Below are 22,827 nucleotides of genomic sequence, written 5' to 3' on the forward strand. Positions count from 1 at the left end.
AGATACAGTGAGGAGGTTAGCGGCAAAGGAGCAGAGGGTGCGGGCTGGGCTGGAGAAGGAGAGAAGGGAGGTGAGGTAGGAGGGGGCGAGGGGATGGACAGCCTTGAAGCTCAGGGTGAGGAGTTTTTGCTTGATTCGAAGGTTGACAGGCGACCACTGGAGATTTTTGAAGAGGGGAGTGACATGCCCAGTGTGTTTCTGTAGAAAGTTAATTCGGGCAGCACAGTGAAGTAAAGACTGAAGCGAGAAGAGATAGGAGGATGGGAGATCAGAGAGGCGGCTGACGCAGTAATCCAGTCGGGATAGGATGAGAGATCGAACCAGCGAGGTACCAGTTTGGATGGAGAGGAAAGGGCGGATCTTGGCAATGTTGCGGAGCTGAGACTGGCAGGTTTTGGTGACGGCTTGGATGTGAGGGGTGAATGAGAGAGCGGAGTCGAGGATGACACCAAGGTTGCGGGCTTGAGAGACAGGAAGGATGGTAGTGCCATCAACAGAGATGGGAAAGTCAGGGAGAGGACAAGGTTTGGGAGGGAAGACAAGAAGTTCAGTCTTCGACATGTTGAGCTTTAGGTGGCGGACAGACATCCAGATGGAGATGTCCTGAAGGCAGGAGGAGATGCGAGCCTGGAGAGAGGGGGAGAGAGCAGGGGTGTAGATGTAGATTTGAGTGTAGAGATGATAGCTGAAACCATGCGAGCGAATGAGTTCCACAAGTGAGTGAGCATCAAAATAAATAAATAGAATTGTAGATATATACACATCATTAATAAATAGAATAATAAATATGTACCCAAGGTCAAATCAAAACATAACCAGTGGGTGTTGAAACTCTTACTTCTACATATCAATCAATTAATTTATCAATGGTATTTATTGAGAGGTTACTGTGTTCAGAGCACAGTACTAAATACTTAAAAAGCCGGGCTATTTTTTCCAGTTCTCCTTTACATCTCAAAAGTAGCTGCAGACCATTTGTCTGCTGTGTGACCTTGGGCAAGTTACTTCAATTCTCTGTGCCTCAGTTACCTCATCTGGAAAATGGGGGTTAAGACTGCGAGCCCCACATTTGACAGGTACTATGTCCAACTAGATTTTGCTTGTGTCCACCCCAGCACTTAGTACAGTTCCTGGTACATAGTAAGTGCTTAATCAACATCATCATCATCAGTCCAGTTTAATCAGAGGACCAGGGTTCTAATCCCGCTCTGCCACTTGCCTGCTGTGCGACTACAGCAAGCCACTTCATTTCTCTGTGGTTCATTCATTTATTCAATCGTATTTATTGAGCGCTTACTGTGTGCAGAGCACTGTACTAAGCACTTGGGAAGTACAAGTTAGCAACATATAGAAACGGTTCCCTACCCCACAACGGGATCACAGTCTAGAAGGGGGAGACAGACAACAAAACACGATGTGTGAACAGGTGTCAAGTCATCAGAATAAATAGAAATAAAGTTAGATGCACATCATTAACAAAATAAATAGAATAGTAAATATGTACTAGTAAAATAAATAGAGTAATAAACCTGTACAAACATATATACAGAGAAGCAGCATGGCTCAGTGGAAAGAGCATGGGCTTTGGAGTCAGAGGTCATGGATTCAAATCCCGGCTCTAGCACTTGTCAGCTGTGTGACTTTGGGCAAGTCACTTCACTTCTCTGGGCCTCAGTTACCTCATCTGTAAAATGGGGATTAAAACTGTGAGCCCCCCGTAGGACAACCTGATCACCTTGTAACCTCCCCAGTGCTTAGAACAGTGCTTTGCACATAGTAAGCACTTAATAAATGCCATCATCATTATTATTATTATATATACAGGTGCTGTGGGGAGGGGAGGGAGGTAGGGCAGGGGGGATGGGGAGGGGGAGAGGAAAAAAGGGGCTCAGTCTGGTTCAGTTTCATCTGTGAAATGGGAGACGGTACCTGTTTTCTCCCTCCCCCTTTAACTCTGACTCTGTGTCCCATCTGCTTATATTGTATCTACTCCAGGGCTTGGCTTATAGTAAACACTGAACCAAGACTACTATTATTATGGTGAATTTGCGAAGGGTTGGGTGTGGAGGGGGAGGCGGAAGCGGGGAGGGAGGCAAAGTTGTCAGAGGCGGGAGAATCCAGAAGAAGGAGAAGGAGGTAATAGTAATTATGGTACTTGTTAAGCACTTACTATGTGGCACGAACTGGGGTAATAATAATCATAGTATTTGTTAAGAGCTTACTATGTATCAAGCACTGTTCTAAGCCCTGGACGCTGTTCTAAGAACTGGGCACCGTTGTAAGCGCTGGAAAATACAAGTTAATCAGGTTGGACACAGTCCCTGTCCCACGTGGGGCTCACACTCTTAGTCCCCATTTTACAGAGGAGATAACTGAGGCCCAGAGAATTAAGCGACTTGCCCAAGGCCACACAGCAGACGTGTCGTGAAGTCGGGATCAGAACCCAGGTCCTCCACTCCCCAATCCATGCTCTACCCACTAAACTACGCTGCTTCTCATGGAAACGAATGCTCTTCCATCTGGATTCGTATTGCAATCGGATTTATTGAGTACTTGCTGTGTGCAAAGCACTGTATTAAGTGCTTGGGGGAGTCAGTAGAACAATAAACAGATACATTCCCTGCCCACAACGAGCTTACAGTCTAGAGCCTAGATCCTGAGGCAGCTCTCGCCCCGAAACAGGCGAACCCCCATTTCTTGGGAATTGACTTTGGTGGAGGCAAAAAAGAGTGGGAATGGAAGATAAGAGGAATGAAGAGATGAGATTATGAAAGGGAAACGTGTAGTATACTTGGGAGGCACGGCATGGCAAGTCTTGATATTCTTTCATTCATTCATTCAATCGTATTTATTGAACGCTTACTGTGTGCAGAACACTGTACTAAGTGCTTTGAAAGTACAATACAGCAATAAAGAGAGACAATCCCTGCCCACAAAGTGCTCACAGTTTGTGTGCAGAACACTGTACTAACTGCTTGGAAAGTACAATACAACAATAAAGAGAGACAATCCCTGCCCACAAAGGGCTCACAGTTTGTGTGCAGAACACTGTACTAAGTGCTTGGAAAGTACAATACAACAATGAAGAGAGACAATCCCTACCCACAAAGGGCTCACAGTCTAGAGGGGGGAGACAGACATCAATCCAGCAGGCCGACACCAGAGAGATTTTTGAACCGGTTTCTAACTCCAAGGGGGGTGAAGAGAGCTTTAGCTACACCGTCTAACCTCCTCCCCTTTCATCAACTCTTCTTTGGGCTCTGCTGCTTTGTCATGCAGAGAGGTCAATGGCCTTGGGAAGGGACAATGGCCTTGAGAAGTCTTGATCAAGGGTTCAGTGTTTATTGAGCGCGGGTCCTGGGTGAAAGCCCCCCAGAACAAGGAGAAGCCAAACTCAATGGGAAGGGGGATTTGCAATGCAAATATTCCAGCCTTGGACTGGAGCGGAGGCACACGACTCCTTAAAAAGGTGATGGGAGGATGTGACACTAACGCAGATCACTAGCTGACCCTAGTACCTGCTTGGGGAGGGGGGCGTCTGTAGTTTTCTCAGCTCTCCTCCTGTTCCTCCGAAGCCCCCCGACTCAGCTCGGCCTCCAGCGTCCATGGGGGTAGTCTTTTTTTGGAAGGGCCTGGTGCTTCTGCTCCTCAGCCCTGGACCCTCCATGCCGCTGCCCTTACAGGGGGGAGACCTGGGGGACCAGAATGACCTGGAAGAAGCACTGCAGCTAGATGACCCCCACCAGTCCACAGGGTCCCACCGGGAGCCCCCAAGGTTCATGATGGACCTCTACAACAGGGTGACCTCCACGACCACCAAGATGCCCCGGCCCCAGAAGTGGAACATGGTGCGCAGCTTTGAAGAAAAGGGTGAGTCTTGGGGGTGCCGGGCCTGGGCAGACATGGGCAGGACAAAGGTAGAGTTGGGGGGACAGGGGGTAGGAAGAACCAGGATCCCCTTCCCCGAGTGGTGGATAAAGGGCCCCAGAAAATATGCTACGGGCTGGCATCGACAGATTGGAAAGCCGCATGATGTATTGGATAACACGGGCCTGGAGTTAAAAAGCATTCATTCATTCATTCAATCGTATTTATTGAGAGCTTACTGTGTGCAGAGCACTGTACTAAGCGCTTGGGACATACAAGTTATCAACATATAGAGACGGTCACTGTGAGAAGTCTAGAAAACTGTAGGAAGTCTAGAAGGCAAAGGGTTCTCATACTGGCTCTGCCATTCATCTGCTGTGTGACCTTGGACAAGTCACTTCACCTCTTCTGCCTCAATTACCTCGTCTGTAAAATGGGGGTTGAGACTGTGAGATGTGGTACAGTGACTATGTCCAATCCAAATTCCTTGTATCCACCCCGGCGCTTAGTACAGTGTTTGGCACATAGTAAGCCCTTAACAAGTACCACAATTATTTATCTTTTAGACTCGATCTCTAGACCATGCCCTCCTTGTGGCAGGGATCATGTTGACCAACTCTATTGTATTGTACTCTCCTAAGTGCTTAGTACAGTGTTTGGCACCAGTAGACGCTCAATAAAAACCATTGCCAGTCGATCATATTTATTGAGTGTTTACTGTGTGCAGAGCACTGTACTAAGTGCTTGGGAGAGTCCAGTCTAACGATATAACAAACCCATTCCCTGTCCACAACGAGCTTACAGTTAATTGTATTTATCGAGCAATTCCTATTTGCAGAGCACTTGGGAGAGTCTGACCTAATAGTAAAACAGACACAATCCCTGCCCACAGCAAGCTCTGTACTGTTTGGGAGAGTCCACTCTAACAATATAACAGACACATTCCCTGCTCACAACAAGCTTACAGTCTAGAGGGGGAGACAGACATTAATATAAATAAAATTACAGATTTGTACATAAGTGCTGTGAGTATAGACCCCAAAGGCAGAAGCAAGAGCCAGGAATGTGTGGGGCCAATTTTGAGTCGGTCTGTTGGTAGACATTAGCTGGAAAATGCCCACTTGGCTCGCTCAGGGAGAGTAGAGCATTTGGAGCAAACTCGTACATATTTATTACTCTATTTATTTATTTATTTATTTTACTTGTACATATCTATCGTATTTATTTTATTTTGTTAGTATGTTTGGTTTTGTTCTCTGTCTCCCCCTTTTAGACTGTGAGCCCACTGTTGGGTAGGGACTGTCTCTATGTGTTGCCAATTTGTACTTCCCAAGCGCTTAGTACAGTGCTCTGCACATAGTAAGCACTCAATAAATACGATTGATGATGATGATGATAATGATGATCCCGTGCTAGGCTTCCTGCCGGTGGATGGGAAGAGCCGGGGCTGGAAGGGAGGAAATAAATAAGGAAGAACAGAGGAAATGCCCAGAGGGTTGGGTATGTGATTTCTTTGGCAAAATTAATCGTAGCAACATCGTAGGATTAGGGGGTGAGTTTGGGAAGAAGTAGACTCCTAGCATAGCCTAGTAGAAAGAACAAGCTGCCTGGAAGTCAGAAGGGCCTGGGTTCTAATCCTTGCCACTTGTTTGCTGTGTGACCTTAGGCAAGTCACTTCACTTCTCTGGATCTCAGTTATCTCATCTGGAAAATGAGGATTAAGACTGTGAGCCCCATATAGGACATGGACTGTGTCCTACCTGATTAGCTTTTATCTACTGCAGTGCTGAGAACAGTGCCTAGAATGAAGTAAGTGCTTAACAGATACCATCCAAAAAAGAAAAAGCCTGGGCCTAGGGAGTCAGAGGACCCAGGTTGTAATCCCAGCTCTGCCATTTGCCTGCTGTGTGACCTTGAGAAAGCAAGTTAACTTCTTGGGGCCTCATTTCCTTCATCTGTGAAATGGGGATGAAATACCTGTTCTCCCTCCTACTTAGACTGTGAGCCCCATGTGGGACAAGGACTGTGTCCAACCTGATGATCTTGTATCTAGCCCAGAGCTTGAGCACAAAGCAAAAACTTACCAAATACCATGATTAAATCTCCAAGTCTGCAAAACAACCTTGTTCTTTATTTCACTTTTTCTTGCCATTCCCTCCCCTTTCCCTCCTTCCCCTCCTTTCCTTCCTTCCTTCCCCTCCTTTCCTTCCTTCCCCTCCTTTCCTTCCTTCCTTCCCCTCCTTTCCTTCCTTCCTTCTCCTCCTTTCCTTCCTTCCTTCCTTCCTTCCTTCCTTCCTTCCTTCCTTCCTTCCTTCCTTCCTTCCTTCCTTCCTTCCTTCCTCCCTCCCTCCCTTCCTCCCTCCCTCCCTTCCTCCCTCCCTCCCCCCCTTCCTCCCTCCCTCGCTCCTCCTCTCTTCTCTTCGACTCTGCTCTCTCTCTCCCCCTTCTTAGTGGACTCCTTAAGCTATTTTTGCCTTTGCTTGCCTTTGCCTTTTGAAATATTCCTTGTATAGCTACAGAGAGAGCATCTCTTTGAACCTCTTAGACTGAATATTTTTCTGGTTTATCCTTGGGATTTTGGCAGTCACTGAAGGGATAATCTCCCTCTCCCCTGTTTATTAGTGAGGCCTGGTCAAAATTCCGTTAAGTATGATATTTATAATAATAATTATTATTAGGATATTTGTTAAGTACTTACTATGTGTTAAACACTGTGCTTAGCACTGGGGTAAAAAAAAAACATACAATCAGTTCAGACGCAGAACCCTGTCCCATATGATGATCTAAGGGAGAGGGAACAGGTGCTTAAAGCCCTTTTTACAGATGAGAAAACTGAGTCACAGAGAAGATAAGCAGTGTGGTCTAGTGGTCAGAACATATGCCTGGGAGTCAGAGGGCCTGGGTTCTAATTCATTCATTCATTCAGTCATATTTATTGAGTGCTTAATGTGTGCAGAGCACTGTACTAAGCACTTGGAAAGTACAATTCAGGAACAAATAGAGACAATCCCTGCCCACAACAGGCTCCCATCTCTGCCAATTATTTTCCGTGTGACTTTAGGCAAGTCACTTAACTTCTCTGTGCCTCAATGTCCTCAACTGTAAGATGGAAACAAAATACCTGTTCTCCCTCCTACTTACACCATGAGGGGCAGGGACTGTGCCTGACATAACTTGTACCTATTCCAGTACTTAGAACAGTGTTTGACACACTCATTCATTCATTCAATTGTATTTATTGAGCACTTACTGTGTGCAAAGCACTGAGCTAAGTGCTTAGCATTGTACTAAGCGCTTAGCACTGTACGAAGACACACAGTAAGCACTTAACAGGTACCATGGAAAGGTAGGTGATTTGCCCAACGTCACATAGCAGGGATTAGAAAGAACCCAGGTCTCCAGATTCCTTGATCTTCCCTCTAGTCCAGGGGGCTTCCAGTGTGTAAATCAGGGCTCCTACATGTTGTTTTTCCTAAATTGTTTTCCAGGTCACAGGAATCAATCCTATTTTTACTTCAACATCTCTTTGGTGGGGAAGGATGAACTGGTTATAAAAGCTGAACTCCAAGTTTTCAAAAGGAGGAAAGCCCCTCCTCACCCCAAGGGATCCCAGGAAACCCATTACTGCAAAGTAAGATGTGGCTCTGATGATTGGAGTCTTATAATCTGACAGCCAAGGGATGCATTCCTGGCTGTTTCAGATATAGTCCATGGGTGTGCAGATGCGTGTTTGTGTGTGTGTGTGCGTTTGAGTGTAGTTCTCATGACTCATTAGCACATCCACTCTAAAACCAACATAACTCAGAAGGCTAAGAAAATGTCCCTTCTCTGGTGTAATGGAGAGCACAGGCCTCGGAGTCAGAAGGTCACGGGTTCTAATTCCGGCTCCACCGCTTGTCTGCTGTGTGACCTCGGGCTAGTCACTTCACTGGGCCTCCATTATCTCATCTGGAAAATTGGGATTGAGACTGTGAGCCCCACGTGGGACAGGGACTGTGTCCAACCTGATTTGCTTGTATCCACCCCAGAATTTAGTACAGTGCCTGGCACATAGTAAGTGCTTAACAAATACCATCATTGTTATTATTGCCCTTCCTCTGCCCATCCACCAAGCTAGCTCTCTTCCTCCCTTCAAGGTCCTACTGAGAGCTTACCTCCTCCAGGAGGCCTTCCCAGACTGAGCCCCTTCCTTCCTCTCCCCCTCGTCCCCCTCTCTGTCCCCCCCATCTTACCTCCTTTCCTTTCCCACAGCACCTGTATATATGGATATATGTTTGTACATATTTATTACTCTATTTATTTATTTATTTATTTATTTATTTTACTTGTACACATCTATTCTATTTATTTTATTTTGTTAGTATGTTCGGTTTTATTCTCTGTCTCCCCCTTTTAGACTGTGAGCCCACTGTTAGGTAGGGACTGTCTCTATATGTTGCCAACTTGTACTTCCCAAGTGCTTAGTACAGTGCTCTGCACACAGTAAGAGCTCAATAAATATGATTGATTGATTGATTATTATTATTAGGAAAGCAGCAAGGTAAGGTAGGAGGGGGCAGGCTGATTGAGTGCTTTAAAGCCAGTCAATCAATCAATCAATCTATTAAGCGCTTACTGTGTTCAGAGCACTGTACTAGGTACTAGGGAGAGTACAATACAACAGAGTTAACAGACACATTCCCTGCCCACAATGAGCTAGTTTCTGTTTCTGTTCTATTAAGCCTAGGTTTCCGATTATTTTTTTTAAGAGCAGTTATTCAGGTGCCCTTGATTAGTTCGTTCCTCTGTCTTACTTCTCGCCTTACTCATTTCACTGCTCATTACCACCTCTACCCAGAAAAGAAGAAGGGGAAGAGGATGGAGGCAAAACTCCCATCTGTCCATTTGTTAGCAGATCTTGTCTAAGCTTTGGTGAAGAAAGAGGTTGAAACTATTAGTTGCAATGCGATTTGGGAATTTTCTGCAAATTTCTATTATCGCTGCTACTTCTGCCTGCCATTATTAGCTATAATTGAGAGTTTGTAGGGTCCCCTCCATGATGGCAGACTAGCGGGGATTGTATTTTCCTGGAATGGTGAGGAAATCCTCTGGGGCTCAAGAGGCATTGATAATGGAACCAAAGTATCCCAACTCTTATATAGCTCTCCAGGAAAATGTTTTCACCCCTACTCCAGGGTAACCTAATGTCACTTTGTCACCAGTTCTACCTCTATACTCCTGGGAGGAGAGAATAATAATAATGGTATTTGTTAAGCACTTACTATATGCCAGACACTGTTCTAAGCGCTGGGGTGGATGCAAGCCAATCAGGTTGGACACAGTCCCTGTCCCACATGGGGCTCACAGTCCCCATCCCCATTTTACAGATGAGGTAACAGGAGGCCCAGAGAAGTGAAGTGACTTACCCAAGGTTGCAAGCAGATAAGTGGCAGAGCCGGGATTAGAACCAGAGATTGGATAAACTGAGGCCAGAATCTGGAATGGCCTAGGAGCACAGGTGATAAATACCTGCGGCCTCTGGCCCTCTATGCAGAGGATCGAGATTTGCAGCAGATGGCTGCAGGATGCCTCTGTCCAGAGCGTGAGAAGCCCGCTCTGCCTGCACCAAGTAAGGAGCCTGGGGTGGTGAGTGTCCTGTCCTGCTGAACACTCATGGGGCTTGAAGCCAGGTGCTTTGCCCTGGCTATGGAACGCATGACTTGATACCTTCAGAGTGGGAAGTGCTCATGGGTGGGAGGTAGATGCCAAAAAATAATGATGGTATTTGCTAAGTGTTTAAGTGAATTCTGCCTGGTTGCTGAGCACCCTTTTTCCTCTCCTCTTCCGCATCGCCCCTACCTCCTTCCCCTCCCCCACAGCACTTGTATATATTTGTACAGATATGTTACTCTATTTTACTTGTACGTATTTACTACTCTATTTTATTAATAATAATAATAATAATAATAATGGTATTTGTTGAGCACTTTCTGTGTGCAGGGCACTGTTCTGGGTGCTGGGGGGATGCAAGGTGATCAGGTTGCCCCACGTGGGACTCACGGTCTTGGTCCCCATTTTGCAGGTGAGGGGACTGAGGCTCAGAGAGGTGGAGTGACTTGCCCAAGGTCACACAGCTGACAGGTGGCGGAGCTTGGATTTGAACCTGGATCTGATGTGCATATAGCTATAATTCTATTTATTCTGATGGTTTTGACACCTGTCTACATGTTCTGTTTTGTTGTCTGTCTTCCCCTTCAAGACTGTGAGCCCGTTGTTGGGTAGGGATCGTCTCGATATGTTGCTAACCTGTACTTCCCGAGCGCTTAGTACAGTGCTCTGCACACAGTAAGCGCTCAGTAAATACGATTGAGTGAATGAATGAATGAACCCATGACCTCCTGATTCCTAGATCTGTGCTCTATCCACTATGCCATGCTGCTTGCCCATTACAACCCAGTCCTCCCACTTCACTCCCCTAACACTAATTTACTCACTTTACCTCAATCTTACCTATCTGGCCACTGACCTCTCTACCACCTCCTCCGTCTGGTCTGAAATTCCCTCCCCCTTCATATATGATGGATAGCCATTCTTCCCCTCTTCAAAGCCTTATTAAAATAACATCTTTTCCAAAAAGGCTTCCCTGATTAAACTTAAATAACATCTTCTCCAAAAAGGCTTCCATGATTAAACCCTCTTTTCCCCTTCTCATCCCCACTTCTGCGTCATCCACTCAGTTGCTCTTTAAGCACTTGGCCTTCACCCTACCCTCAGCCTCTCAGCACTTATGTCCATATCTGAAATTTTTTTGTCTGTATCCATGTCTGTCTCCTCCTTCTGACTGAAAGCCCTTTGTGGACAGGGAACGTGTCTAGCAATTCTGTTACATTCTCCTCTCCCAAGCACTTAGTACGGTGTTCTGCACACAGAAAGCACCGAGAAGCAGTGTGGCCTAGGAGAAAGAGCACAGCTTGGGAGTTAGAGGACCCAGGTTCTAATTCTGGCTTCACCACTTGTCTTCTGTGTGACTTTGGGTGATATAAGCTCCTATAAGCTCCTTGCGGGCAGTTGCTGGCAACTCTTTTATATTGTACTCTATCAAGCACTAAAGACAGTGCTCTGCACACAGTAAGCATTCAATAAATACCATGGATTAATCGATTGATTGATTGGGTTGGCATGTGTCAGGGAGACACTGACCACCTGAACTGCTCAATTGAAATGGGTGCCAGAATGGGGGACTCTGACATCTTGCTGGACAAGGTTTGGGCTGACTCCATCATCATCATCATCATCAATCGTATTTATTGAGCACTTACTGTGTGCAGAGCACTGTACTAAGCGCTTGGGAAGTACAAGTTGGTAACATATAGAGACAGTCCCTACCCAGCAGTGGGCTCACAGTCTAAAAGGGGGAGACAGAGAACAAAACCAAACATACTAACAAAATAAAATAAATAGGGGACTCCATGTCCCCTAGAGCCTAGCTCAGACAACATCCTGTCTGGAGAGAAGACCCTTCTTCTGCTCTTAATAAGGTAGGGATTCATTCATTCATTCATTCATTCAATCATATTTATTGAGCGCTTACTGTGTGCAGAGCACTGTACTAAGCGCTTGGGAAGTACAAGTTGGCAACACATAGAGGCGGTCCCTACCCAACAAGGGGCTCACAGTCCAGAAGGGGCAGACAGACAACAAAACAAAGCGTATGAACAGGTGTCAAGTCATCAGAATAAATAGAAATAAAGCTAGATGTACATCATTAACAAAATAAATAGAATAGTAAATACATACAAGATTGAGGGGTGATGCTTCCTTGCATGTGACAGGAGTGAGGAAGGCCACCAAATGCCCCAAAATGACTACTGGGAGGAAATTGAGTGTGAAGGGGAATGAGAGGAGAGAGAAAAAAGAATGAGTAATTAATCAATCAGTCATATTTATTGAGCGCTTACTGTGTGCAGAGCACAGTACTAAGCGCTTGGGAAGTACAAGTTGGCAACATATAGAGACAGTCCCTACCCAACAGTGGGCTCACAGTCTAGAAGGGGGAGACAGAGAACAAAACCAAACATATTAATAAAATAAAATAAATAGAATAGATATGTACAGGTAAAATAAATAAATAAATAAATAGAGTAATAAATATGTACAGACATATATACATATATACAGGTGCTGTGGGGAAGGGAAGGAGGTAAGATGGGGGGATAGAGAGGGGGATGAGGGGGAGAGGAAGGAAGGGGAATGAGTAGGAAGAAAGAGAAGGAAAGGAGGATGGATCCTAGGGTTCGTTAGAAGTGCTAAGGATTTTGATGAGAGAGACAGGAACCCAATACAGATAGGAATTTTCCCCTGGACGGAGTGCTGTTTTCCTCTGTTAATACTTGCTCAGGAAACTTTTTCCTTCAGGGCTTGGCTTGCTTCTCCTGGGCCTTGGCTTTCTTCAAGGGCAATTGGTGATGTCAACCTAATTGCTTTTGTGTCTGCATTTCAGATGGAAGTCTACGAGTTACTGGGTAGCACGAAGAATGCCCAGAAAGGAGACCTCATTACTTCCAAAGAGCTGGTTTTGAATTCAGAGGGTTGGCTGGTGTTTGAGGTGACCGGCACCGTAAGTGACCCATTCTCTCCTTGCCTCTCCATCCCCGGCATCATCATCAACATCATCAATCGTATTTATTGAGCGCTTACTATGTGCAGAGCACTGTACTAAGCGCTTGGGAAGTACAAATTGGCAACATATAGAGACAGTCCCTACCCAACAATGGGCTCACAGTCTAAAAGACAGACCCCCCATCCCCACCCAAAGGCCTCCAGTTTAGACCCCCGGCAGAGACTTTGGCCCTCCTCAGGCATCAGAGCACTGTTCAAGTTTGGAATTGTGGGAAGCTTCACTATGCTAGGATAATAATAATAATAATAATAATAATAATGGCATTTATTAAGCACTTACTATGTGCAATGCACTGTTCTAAGCGCTGGGGAGGTGACAAGGTGATCAGGTTGTCCCACGGGGAGCTCACAGTCAATCCCCATTTTACAGATGAGGTAACTGAGGCCCAGAGAAGTGACTTGCCCAAAGTCACACAGCTGACAATTGGCGAAGCTGGGATTTGAACCCATGACCACTGACTCCAAAGCCCGGGCTCTTTTCACTGAGCCCGACACAGGCGTGGGAGTCAGAAGGACCTAGGATCTAAATCCAGCTTCGCCACATGTCTGCTGTGTGACTTTGGGCAAGTCAATTCACTTCTCTAGGCCTCAGTTACCTCATCTGTAAAATGGGGATTAAGACTGTGAGCCCCATGTGGGACAGTCTGATAACCTTGTATCTACCTCAGCGCTTAGAATAGTGCTCGGTACATATTAAGCACTTAACAAATACCATCATCATTATCATTATTATTATTACTTCACTTCTCTGGGCCTCAGTTACCTCATCTGTAAAATGGGGGTTAAGAGAGTGAGTCCCATGTGGGACAGGGACTGTGGCCAACCTGATTAACTTGTATCTACCCCAGTGCGTAGAACAGTGCTTGGCACATAGTAAGTGCTTCGCAAGTACCATAATTGTTATTAGTAATTATTATTACTAGAATTGTTATTCTAGGCTTCCCTTGTACATAATAATAATAATAATGATGGTATTTGTTAAGCGCTTACTATGCACCAAGGACTGTTCTAAACGCTGGGATAGATACAAGGTAATGAGGTTGTCCCACATGGGGCTCACAGTCTTAATCCCCATTTTACAGATGAGGTCACTGAGGCCCAGAGAAGTGAAGTCTTAGCGCTTAGTACAGTGCTCTGCACACAGTAAGCACTCAATAAATACGATTGAGTGAATGAATGAATGTGAGGATACTGAGGCACAGAAAGTTAAGTGACTTGCCCAAAGTCACACAGCTGACAAGTGGCGGAGCTGGGATTCGAACCCACGACTTCTGACTCCCAAGCCGATGCTCTTTCCACTATGCCTCACACAGCAAGGATGTTGTGGAGAACCCGAGTCTCTGATTCTCGGACCTATGCTCTTTCCACTAGGCCTTAAGAGCACAGGCTTGGTAATCCGAGGTTGTGGGTTCGAATCCTGGCTTTCCCACGTGTCTGCTGTGTGACCTCGGGCAAGTCCCTTACCTTCTCTGTGCCTCAGTTACCTCGTCTGTAAAATTCGTTCATTCATTCCATCGTGCTTCTCATCTGGGCAAGGAGAGAACCCCTCCCACTCCATGAAACATATCCGAAAGCATCTTCTTTGGGTTTCTCCCTTGGTTTCCTGAATCCCAGATGGGAATCCTCCCACAGCCTTCAGATCCATCATTGAAACAGCCTGCAATGAATGGCTTGGAGCTGAGAAGCCAGAGCCCTGCGTCAGATTTCATTCTGTTTCTGTGTCACTACCTCTCCTGTTCCTCCTTTCACCCCTCACCAAACACCCAAATAGAGGCAGAGCCTTCTTCGGGACTGAGAAAGTCCCGAAACCATGGGTGTGAAGCAGCAAGGCCCAGTGGCATTATAATAATAATACTGATAATAATAATTATCAGATTTCATTCTGTTTCTGTGTCACTACCTCTCCTGTTCCTCCTTTCACCCCTCACCAAACACCCAAATAGAGGCAGAGCCTTCTTCGGGACTGAGAAAGTCCCGAAACCATGGGTGTGAAGCAGCAAGGTCCAGCGGCATTATAATAATAATACTAATAAGTTTATTAAATGCTTACTATGTGCCAAACATTGGACTAGACTTCTAGACTGTGAGCCCACTGTTGGGTAGGGACCGTCTCTATATGTTGCCAACTTATACTTCCCAAGTGCTTAGTACAGTGCTTTGCACACAGTAAGCACTCAATAAATACGATTGATTGATTGATTGAGTGATTAAGTGCTGGGGTAACAATAATGATAATAATAATAATAATAACGGTATTATTTGACTGTGGCCTACCTGATTAACTTGTATCTACCCCAGTGCTTAGAACAGTGCTTGGCACATAGTAAGTGCTTCACAAGTACAATAATTGTTATTAGTAATTATTATTACTAGAATTGTTATTCTAGGCTTCCCTTGTACATAATAATAATAATAATAATAATAATAATAATAATAATAATAATGGTGGTATTTGTTAAGAACTTACTATGTGCCAAGCACTGTTCTAAGCACTGGGGTAGATATAAAGTAATCAGGTTGTCCCACGTGGGGCTCACAGTCTGAATCCCCATTTTACAGATGAGGTAACTGAGCCTCAGAAAAGTTACGTGACTTACCCAGGGTCACACAGCAGACAAGTGGCAGAGGCAGGATTAGAACCCAGGTTCTTCTGACTCCCAGGGCCGTGCTGTAGTGACTACACGGTGCTACAAGGTAATCAGATCCCACATGAGGCTCACAGTTTAATTAGGAGGGAGAACAGCTATGGCACCCCTATTTTACATCCGAGAGTAGACCTGGGTGAAGGCAGAGGGGTGGACCAGATTACTTCTTGTGGGTCGCTGCCAATCTAATAATAATAATGATAATTATGGTATTTGGTAAGTGCTTACTGTGTGCCAAGCACTGTACTAAGCACTGGAGTAAATACAAGACAATCAGATGGTACACAGCCCCTGGCCCACATCAAACTGAGCCCCCTTTTTCCTCTCCTCTTCCCCATCCCCCCCGCCCTACCTCCTTCCCCTCCCCAGAGCACCTGTATATATGTTTCTACAGATTTATTATTCTATTTATTTTACTTGTACATATCTACTACTCTATTTATTTTGTTAATGATGTGCATTTAGCTTTAATTCCGTTTGTTCTGACGACTTGACACCTGTCCACATGTTTTGTTTGTTGTCTGTCTCCCCCTTCTAGACTGTGAGCCTGTTGTTGGGTAGGAACCACCTCTAAATGTTGCCAACTTGTACTTCCCTGGGCCTCAGTTACCTCATCTGTAAAATGGGGATTAAGACTGTGAGCCCACCGTGGGACAACCTGATCACCTTGTAACCTCCCCAGCGCTTAGTACAGTGCTCTGCACACAGTAAGCGCTCAATAAATACGATTGAATGAATGAATGAATGAATGTGAGAATACTGAGGCACAGAAAGTTAAGTGACTTGCCCAAGGTCACACAGCAAGGATGTTGTGGAGCTGGGATTAATAATATTAATAATACTAATAATAATGGCATTTATTAAGTGCTTACTATTTGCAAAACACTGTTCTAAGCACTCGGTAGGTCACAAGGTGATCGGGTTGTCCCACAGGGGGCTCACAGGCTTAATCCCCATTTTACAGATGAGGTAACTGAGGCCCAGAGAAGTGAAGTGACTTGCCCAAAGTCACACAGCTGACAATTGACGGAGCTGTGATTTGAACCCATGACCTCTGACTCCAAAGCCCGGGCTCTTTCCACTGAGCCACGCTGAACCCAAGTCTCTGATTCTCAGACCTATGCTCTTTCCACTAGGCCTTAAGAGCACAGGTTTAGTAGTCAGAGGGTGTGGGTTCTAATCCTGCCTTTGCCACGTGTCTGCTGTTTGATCTTGGACAAGTCCCTTACCTTCTCTGCGCCTCAGTTACCTCATCTGTAAAATTCATTCATTCATTCAATCGTATTTATTGAGCACTAACTGTGTGCAGAGCATTGTACTAAGCTCTTGGGAAGTACAAATCGGCAACATATAGAGATGGTCCCTACCCAACAACGGGCTCACAGTCTAGAATGGCTCAATGGAAAGAGCACAGGCTTTGGAGTCAAAGGTCATGGGTTCAAATCCCAGCTCTGCCAACTGGCAGCTGTGTGACTTCAGGCAAGTCACTTCACTTCTCTGTGCCTCAGTTCCCTCATCTGTAAAATGTGGATTAAAACTGTGAGCCCTCCTGGGGACAACCTGATCACCTTGTAACCTCCCCGGCACTTAGAACAGTGCTTTGCACATAGAAAGTGCTTAACAAATATGAGAAACAGCATGGCTCAGTGGAAAGAGCCCGGGCTTTGGAGTCAGAGGTCATGGGTTCAAATCCCGGCTCTGCCTACTGTCAGCTTTGGGACTTTGGGCAAGTCACTCAATTCTCTGGCCACAGTTCCCTCATCTGTAAAATGGGGATGAAGACTGTGAGCCCCATGTGGGACAACCTGATTACCTTGTATCTACCCCAGCGCTTAGAACAGTGCTTTGCACATAGTAAGCGCTTAACAAATACCAACATTATTATTATTATTATTGTGTGAAATGGGAATGTGTGGACAACTGCAATACTCTTTCTAGCAGAGAGATGCACTTATGATAAAGTTGCTGGGAGTGGCATGGAGGAGGGGGCCAAAAAGCTGCAGGGTCTCAAACCCTCATCTTGTCTACACATCATTCATTCATTCAATCATATTTATTGAGCGCTTACTGTGTGCAGAGCACTGTACTAATCAATCAATCAATCATATTTATTGAGCGCTTACTGTGTGCAGAGCACTGTACTAAGCGCTTAAAGAGCTTGGGAAGTACAAGTTGGCAACATATAGAGACGGTCCCTACGCAACAGTGGGCTCACAGTCTAGAAGGGGGAGACCGAGAACAAAACAAAACATATTAACAAAATAAAATAAATAGAATAAATATGTACAAATAAATAGAGTAATAAATCCTTACAAACATATATACAGGCCTTCCCAGACTGAGCCCCTTCCTTCCTCTCCCCCTCGTCCCCCTCTCCATCCCCCCATCCTACCTCCTTCCCTTCCCCACAGCAGCTGTATATATGTATATATTTTTGTACATATTTATTACTCTATTTATTTATTTATTTTACTTGTACATATCTAGTCTATTTTATTTTGTTAGTATGTTTGGGTATGTTCTCTGTCTCCCCCTTTTAGACTGTGAGCCCACTGTTGGGTAGCGACTGTCTATATGTTGCCAATTTGTACTTCCCAAGTGCTTAGTACAGTGCTCTGCACATAGTAAGCGCTCAATAAATACGGTTGATGATGGTGATGATGATGATATATACAGGTGCTGTGGGGTGGGGGGAAGGAGGTATGGTGGAGGGATGCGGAGGGGGAGGAGGGGGAGAGGAAGGAGGGGGCTCAGTCTGGGAAGGCCTCCTAGCATCACAAACCCTACTCTTGATTTTTGTACTCTCCCAAGTACTTAGTACAGTGCTCCGCACATAATAAGCACTTAATAAATACCATCAATTGACTGATCGTTAAATCGGCGTTTAGTACGAAGTTTGTTTGTGTAATTCAAGGCGGTTTGGGACTGATTTTTCTAACAGAGAATCATCTTGGAGATGCAGGAAGGCATCCATACAAGTGGTCTCCTTAGTTAGGAGAAGCAGTGTGGCTTAGTGGATAGAGCACAGGCCTGAGAGTCAGAAGGACCTGGGTTCCAATCCCGGCTTCGCCACTTGTCTGCTGTGTGACCTGGGGCAAATCTCTGGGCCTCAATTTCCTCATCTGTGAAATGGGGATTAAGACTGTGAGCCCCATATGGGACAGGGACTGAATCAAATTCAATTAACTTGTATCTACCCGGTGCATAGAACAGTGCTTGCCACAGAGTAAGTGCTTAGCAAGTACCACAATCATTATTATTATAATTATTCACCATACGACTTGATGTGATCAAGTCCCAGAATTCTGGGGAATCTGAGTGGCGGCATTCATATCCTTCTAAATCAGTGCTTAGAACAGTGCCAGCGCTTAGAACAGTGCTTTGCACATAGTAAGCGCTTAACAAATACCAACATTACTATTATTATGCAGTCTCTCTTTCCTGACATGTTGGTACTCCTGGGATATTTCTAGGTCAACCAGTGGATCCAGGAGGGCTGGTATGATCGGGGCTTTGTGATCCTCACAACCATCGCCAGAAAAAACTCCATCAGAAGACACTTGGTGGGAATGCACCGGAGGAAGAAGGATAATGACAAAAGGAACTCTTTACTTGTTCTCTTCACCAACACTGAAGAAAACACTCTGAGACACGGATATCCTGATCTGTCCACAGGTATGGCTGGGGGTTCTCTCTAGTCTGGGCAAATGAGTCCTGAAAGTCATGGGAAAGATGATGAATTATAATAATAATTGTGGAATTTTCATTCATTCATTCAATCATATTTATTGAGCGCTTACTGTGTGCAGAGCACTGTACTAAGCGCTTGGAAAGTACAAGTTGGTGACAAATAGAGACGGTCCCTACCCAACAACGGGCTCACGTTCTAGAAGGGGGAGACAGACAACAAAGCAAAACATGTAGACGGGTGTCAAAACCGTTAGAATAAATAGTACTTTGGGCCAAGCTCTGTGCTGAGTGCTGCAATATATACCACATAACTAGTTTGCACCTGGTCCGTGTCCCTCAAGGGACTCACAGTCCAAGTAGGACGGTGAATTATATATTATTTTATAATATATAATAAATCATATATTGTAAATTATTCATATTAATGTCTGTCTCCTCCCTCAAGACTGCACACTTGTATGGGTAGGGAATGCATCTGCTAATTCTGCTGTATTGTACTCTCCTAAGCACTTAGTACAGTGCTCTGCACATAGTAAGCGCTCAGTAAATGTCATTGATGGATTCATTAATTGATTGAGGGAGAACAGTCCTCATTTTCCAGATGTGGAAACTGAAGCATAGAGAAGTCGAATGAGTTACCCAAGGTCACACAGGAGGCATGGAGCAGAGCCAGGATTAGAACCCAGGTCTACTGATTCCCAGGCCCGTGTTCTTTCTACTATTCATTCATTCATTCATTCATTCATTCATTCATTCATCATCATAATCATCATCAATCGCATTTGTTGAGCGCTTACTGTGTGCAGAGCACAGTACTAAGTGCTTGGGAAGTACAAGTTGGCCACATATAGAGACGGTCCCTACCCAACAGCGGGCTCACAGTCTGGAAGGAGGAGAAAGAGAACAAAACCAAACATATTAACAAAATAAAATAAATAGAATAAATATGTACAAATAAAATAAATAGAGTAATAAATATGTACAAACATATATACAGGTACTGTGGGGAAGGGAAGGAGGTAAGGCGGGGGGGGATGGAGAAGGGGTGGAGGGGGAGAGGAAGGAGGGGGCTCAGTCTGGGAAGGCCTCCAGGACAGTCTTCTTCATTTTCATCTGCATGGGGATCTATTGGATGCCAGTCAGACTTACCAGCCTTCTGGAGTTGGCACTGAACTAAGGCTAGTTCAAAGGGAAAGGGAAAAAAGCATTGCAAAAATGTGCTCATTTGCTCCAGGATAGATGTACTGAACCTCCCTGATGGATGGGACTGAAATAGTGCCTCCTCCTGAATGGTGGATGCCAGCTTTCTTTGGTGGTCATCCAGATTTCAATCGGAAAACAAGAGACGCAGCATCGTCTAGTGGCTAGGGCACGGGCCTGGGAAGTCAGAAGGAACTGGGTTCTAATCCTGACTCCACCTCTTGTCTGGTGGGTGGCCTTGGGGAAGTCACTGTGCACACAGAAGATGCTCCATAAATATTACCGATGAATTGATCGGTTGATGGGTTAGGGAAGCAGCATGGCTCAGTGGAAAGAACACAAGCTTGGGAGTCAGAGGTCTTGGGTTCAAATCCCGGCTCAGCCACTTCTCAGCTGTGTGACCTGGGGCAAGCCACTTAACTTCTCTGTGCCTCAGTTACCTTATCTGTAAAATGGGGATTAAGAGTGTGAGCCCCACGTGGGGCAACCTGATCACCTTGTATCCCCCCACAGTGCTTAGAACAGTACTTCGTACATAGTAAGCGCTTAACAAATACCATCATTATTATTATTGTTGATAGTTACCCTAAATGTATGTTTCTTAGAGCTAAAGAAAACTCTCCAACCTAGCTCTACCTTTTTGCTCTAAACCCATGGCTCTTTCGATTCAAGAAGCCAGTAATCGCCTTTGATCCTTACAGCGTTGGAGTCGATAGATTTCGGCCAATTGGACTTCGAGAAAATTGCCAAGCGTAACCACACCCGGAGAATCCGCAGTATTTCCAACAACAATGGCCCAACCCTGCAAATCTGTCAGAAGATTCTTTACTACGTCAACTTTGAGGATCTTGGGTGGTCGGACTGGTTGATATCCCCCAAAGGATTCCAGACCAACTACTGCAAGGGGAAATGTTATTTCCCCTTAGCTAACGGGCCTAAGATCACAAACCATGCCACCCTCCAGTCTTTCTTGGTCAGGATGGGGCTCAGGTTAGATCACGAGTTCCCTCACCCCTGCTGTGTCCCCGACAAACTCTCCCCCATCAACCTCCTGTACTACGACGACGACAATAACGTGGTCCTCAAGGTGTTCCAAGACATGGTGGCCGACAGATGTGGTTGCCTTTAACACTGAAGCCAAGTAGCCACCTAATTCAACCATGTTCGCCTGCCGTGATCTAGAGGAGATGACCCAATTCATTCCTTCATTCGTATTTATTGAGCACTTACGGTGTGCAGAGCACTGTACTAAGCGCTCTCCCCCATCGTCTGAGAGGCCATCTTGCTTCATTCCACCCTACCAAGTCCTTCACCCTCTTGACACTGAACTTAATGAATCAATCGTATTTATTGAGCGCTTACTGTGTGCAGAGCACTGTACTAAGCGCTTGGGAAGTCCAAGCTGGCAACATATAGAGACAGCCCCTACCCAACAGTGGGCTCACAGTCTAGAAGGGGGAGACAGAGAACTAAACCAAACATACTAGCAAAATAAAATAAATAGAATAGATATGTACAAGTAAAATAAATAGAGTAATAAATCTGTACAAACATATATCCATATATACAGGTGCTGTGGGGAAGCGAAGGAGGTAAGACGGGGGGATGGAGAGGTGGGCGGGGGGAGAGGAAGGAAGGGGCTCAGTCTGGGAATGAATCAATCAATCGTATTTATTGAGCGCTTACTGTGTGCACAGCACTGTACTAAGCGCTTGGGAAGTCCAAGTTGGCAACATATAGAGACAGTCCCTACCCAACAGTGGGCTCAGAGTCTAGAAGGGAGAGACAGAGAACAGAACCAAACATATTAACAAAATAGGGCCTTGAAGGGAGGAAGAGAGGAACTTAAGGAACTTAATGGTTCCTATCTTGAGAAGAAACAGTCCTCAATGCCTGCAAACTATTCTACCACCTTCCAGCCCTTTCTATGACTCATTCCTCCCCCTTTAACTCACTCATGTGATTATTTATACATATTTATGTAGACCTTATATTTGCCAGGCTTGATTCCCTCCTCTTATATGCTGGTGAATGCTTCTGCCTGTTGATGAGTAGATGCCGCTGCACTGTGACAGCTCTCTCTGCCAACTGGGGCTTCCAAACCAACTTCTACTGCTGTGCAGGGTGTATGTTTGTTATGGAACCCCGAATTCGTTTTGCTACTTGACTCTCCTAATTATTTTAAGCAGCGGGAGAGGAAGTGCTGAATGGAGAGGCTCTCAAAATTGAGGCACATCTCCGAATTGTTCCTGGTTTCGGAAAATTGAATTCCGATTTGTAATAGAGGTAAAAATTTAAAAAAATGAATGGCTTACCTGTCAAATAAAATTGGCTTAATATTTCTCTAGCTGCGTAGGTAGCGAGTTTTAAAGATCAAGATGTTTGAAAAGCAATGTGGCCTAGTGGAAAGAGAATGGGCTTGGGAGTCAGAGAACCTGGGTTCTAATTAGAACCTCAGCTCCTCCACCTATCTAATAATATTAATAATAATAATGATGATGATGGCATTTATTAAGCACTTACTAAGTGCACAGCACTGTTCTAAGCATTGGGGAGGTTACAAGGTGATCAGGGTGTCCCATGGGGGAGCTCACAGTCTTGATCGCCATTTTACAGATGAGGTGACTGAGGCACAGAGAAGTTAAGTGACTTGCCCAAAGTCACGCAGCTAACAAGTGGCAGAGCCGGGATTTGAACCCCTGACCTCTGACTCCAAAGCCTGTGCTCTTTCCACTGAGCCACGTGTGACCTTGGACAAGTCACTTAA

General features: G+C 45.2%; 1 protein-coding gene across 1 annotated transcript; it reads left to right on the forward strand.

Moving 5' to 3' along the window:
• Positions 1-3,665: 3,665 nt before the first annotated feature.
• On the forward strand, positions 3,666-21,189 carry LOC119925240 (bone morphogenetic protein 7-like). The gene is made up of 5 exons (XM_038743343.1): positions 3,666-3,870; positions 7,356-7,498; positions 12,347-12,463; positions 18,644-18,845; positions 20,762-21,189. Exons 1-5 carry the CDS (start codon positions 3,666-3,668, stop codon positions 21,187-21,189), a joined length of 1,095 nt encoding a protein of 364 aa, XP_038599271.1.
• The last annotated feature ends 1,638 nt before the right edge of the window (positions 21,190-22,827 follow it).

The sequence above is a fragment of the Tachyglossus aculeatus genome, chromosome 3 (genome assembly GCF_015852505.1).
Source record: "Tachyglossus aculeatus isolate mTacAcu1 chromosome 3, mTacAcu1.pri, whole genome shotgun sequence".
Taxonomy (NCBI): domain Eukaryota; kingdom Metazoa; phylum Chordata; class Mammalia; order Monotremata; family Tachyglossidae; genus Tachyglossus; species Tachyglossus aculeatus.

What these genes read in the sequence shown, in the direction of transcription:
- LOC119925240 (XM_038743343.1), top strand. Translation starts at nt 3,666, where the DNA reads ATGCCGCTGCCCTTACAGGGGGGAGACCTGGGGGACCAGAATGACCTG. An exon ending in AGGAAACCCATTACTGCAAA is followed by an intron (nt 7,499 to 12,346) that starts GTAAGATGTGGC and finishes TCTGCATTTCAG; the next exon opens with ATGGAAGTCTACGAGTTACT. An exon ending in TGTTTGAGGTGACCGGCACC is followed by an intron (nt 12,464 to 18,643) that starts GTAAGTGACCCA and finishes GGATATTTCTAG; the next exon opens with GTCAACCAGTGGATCCAGGA.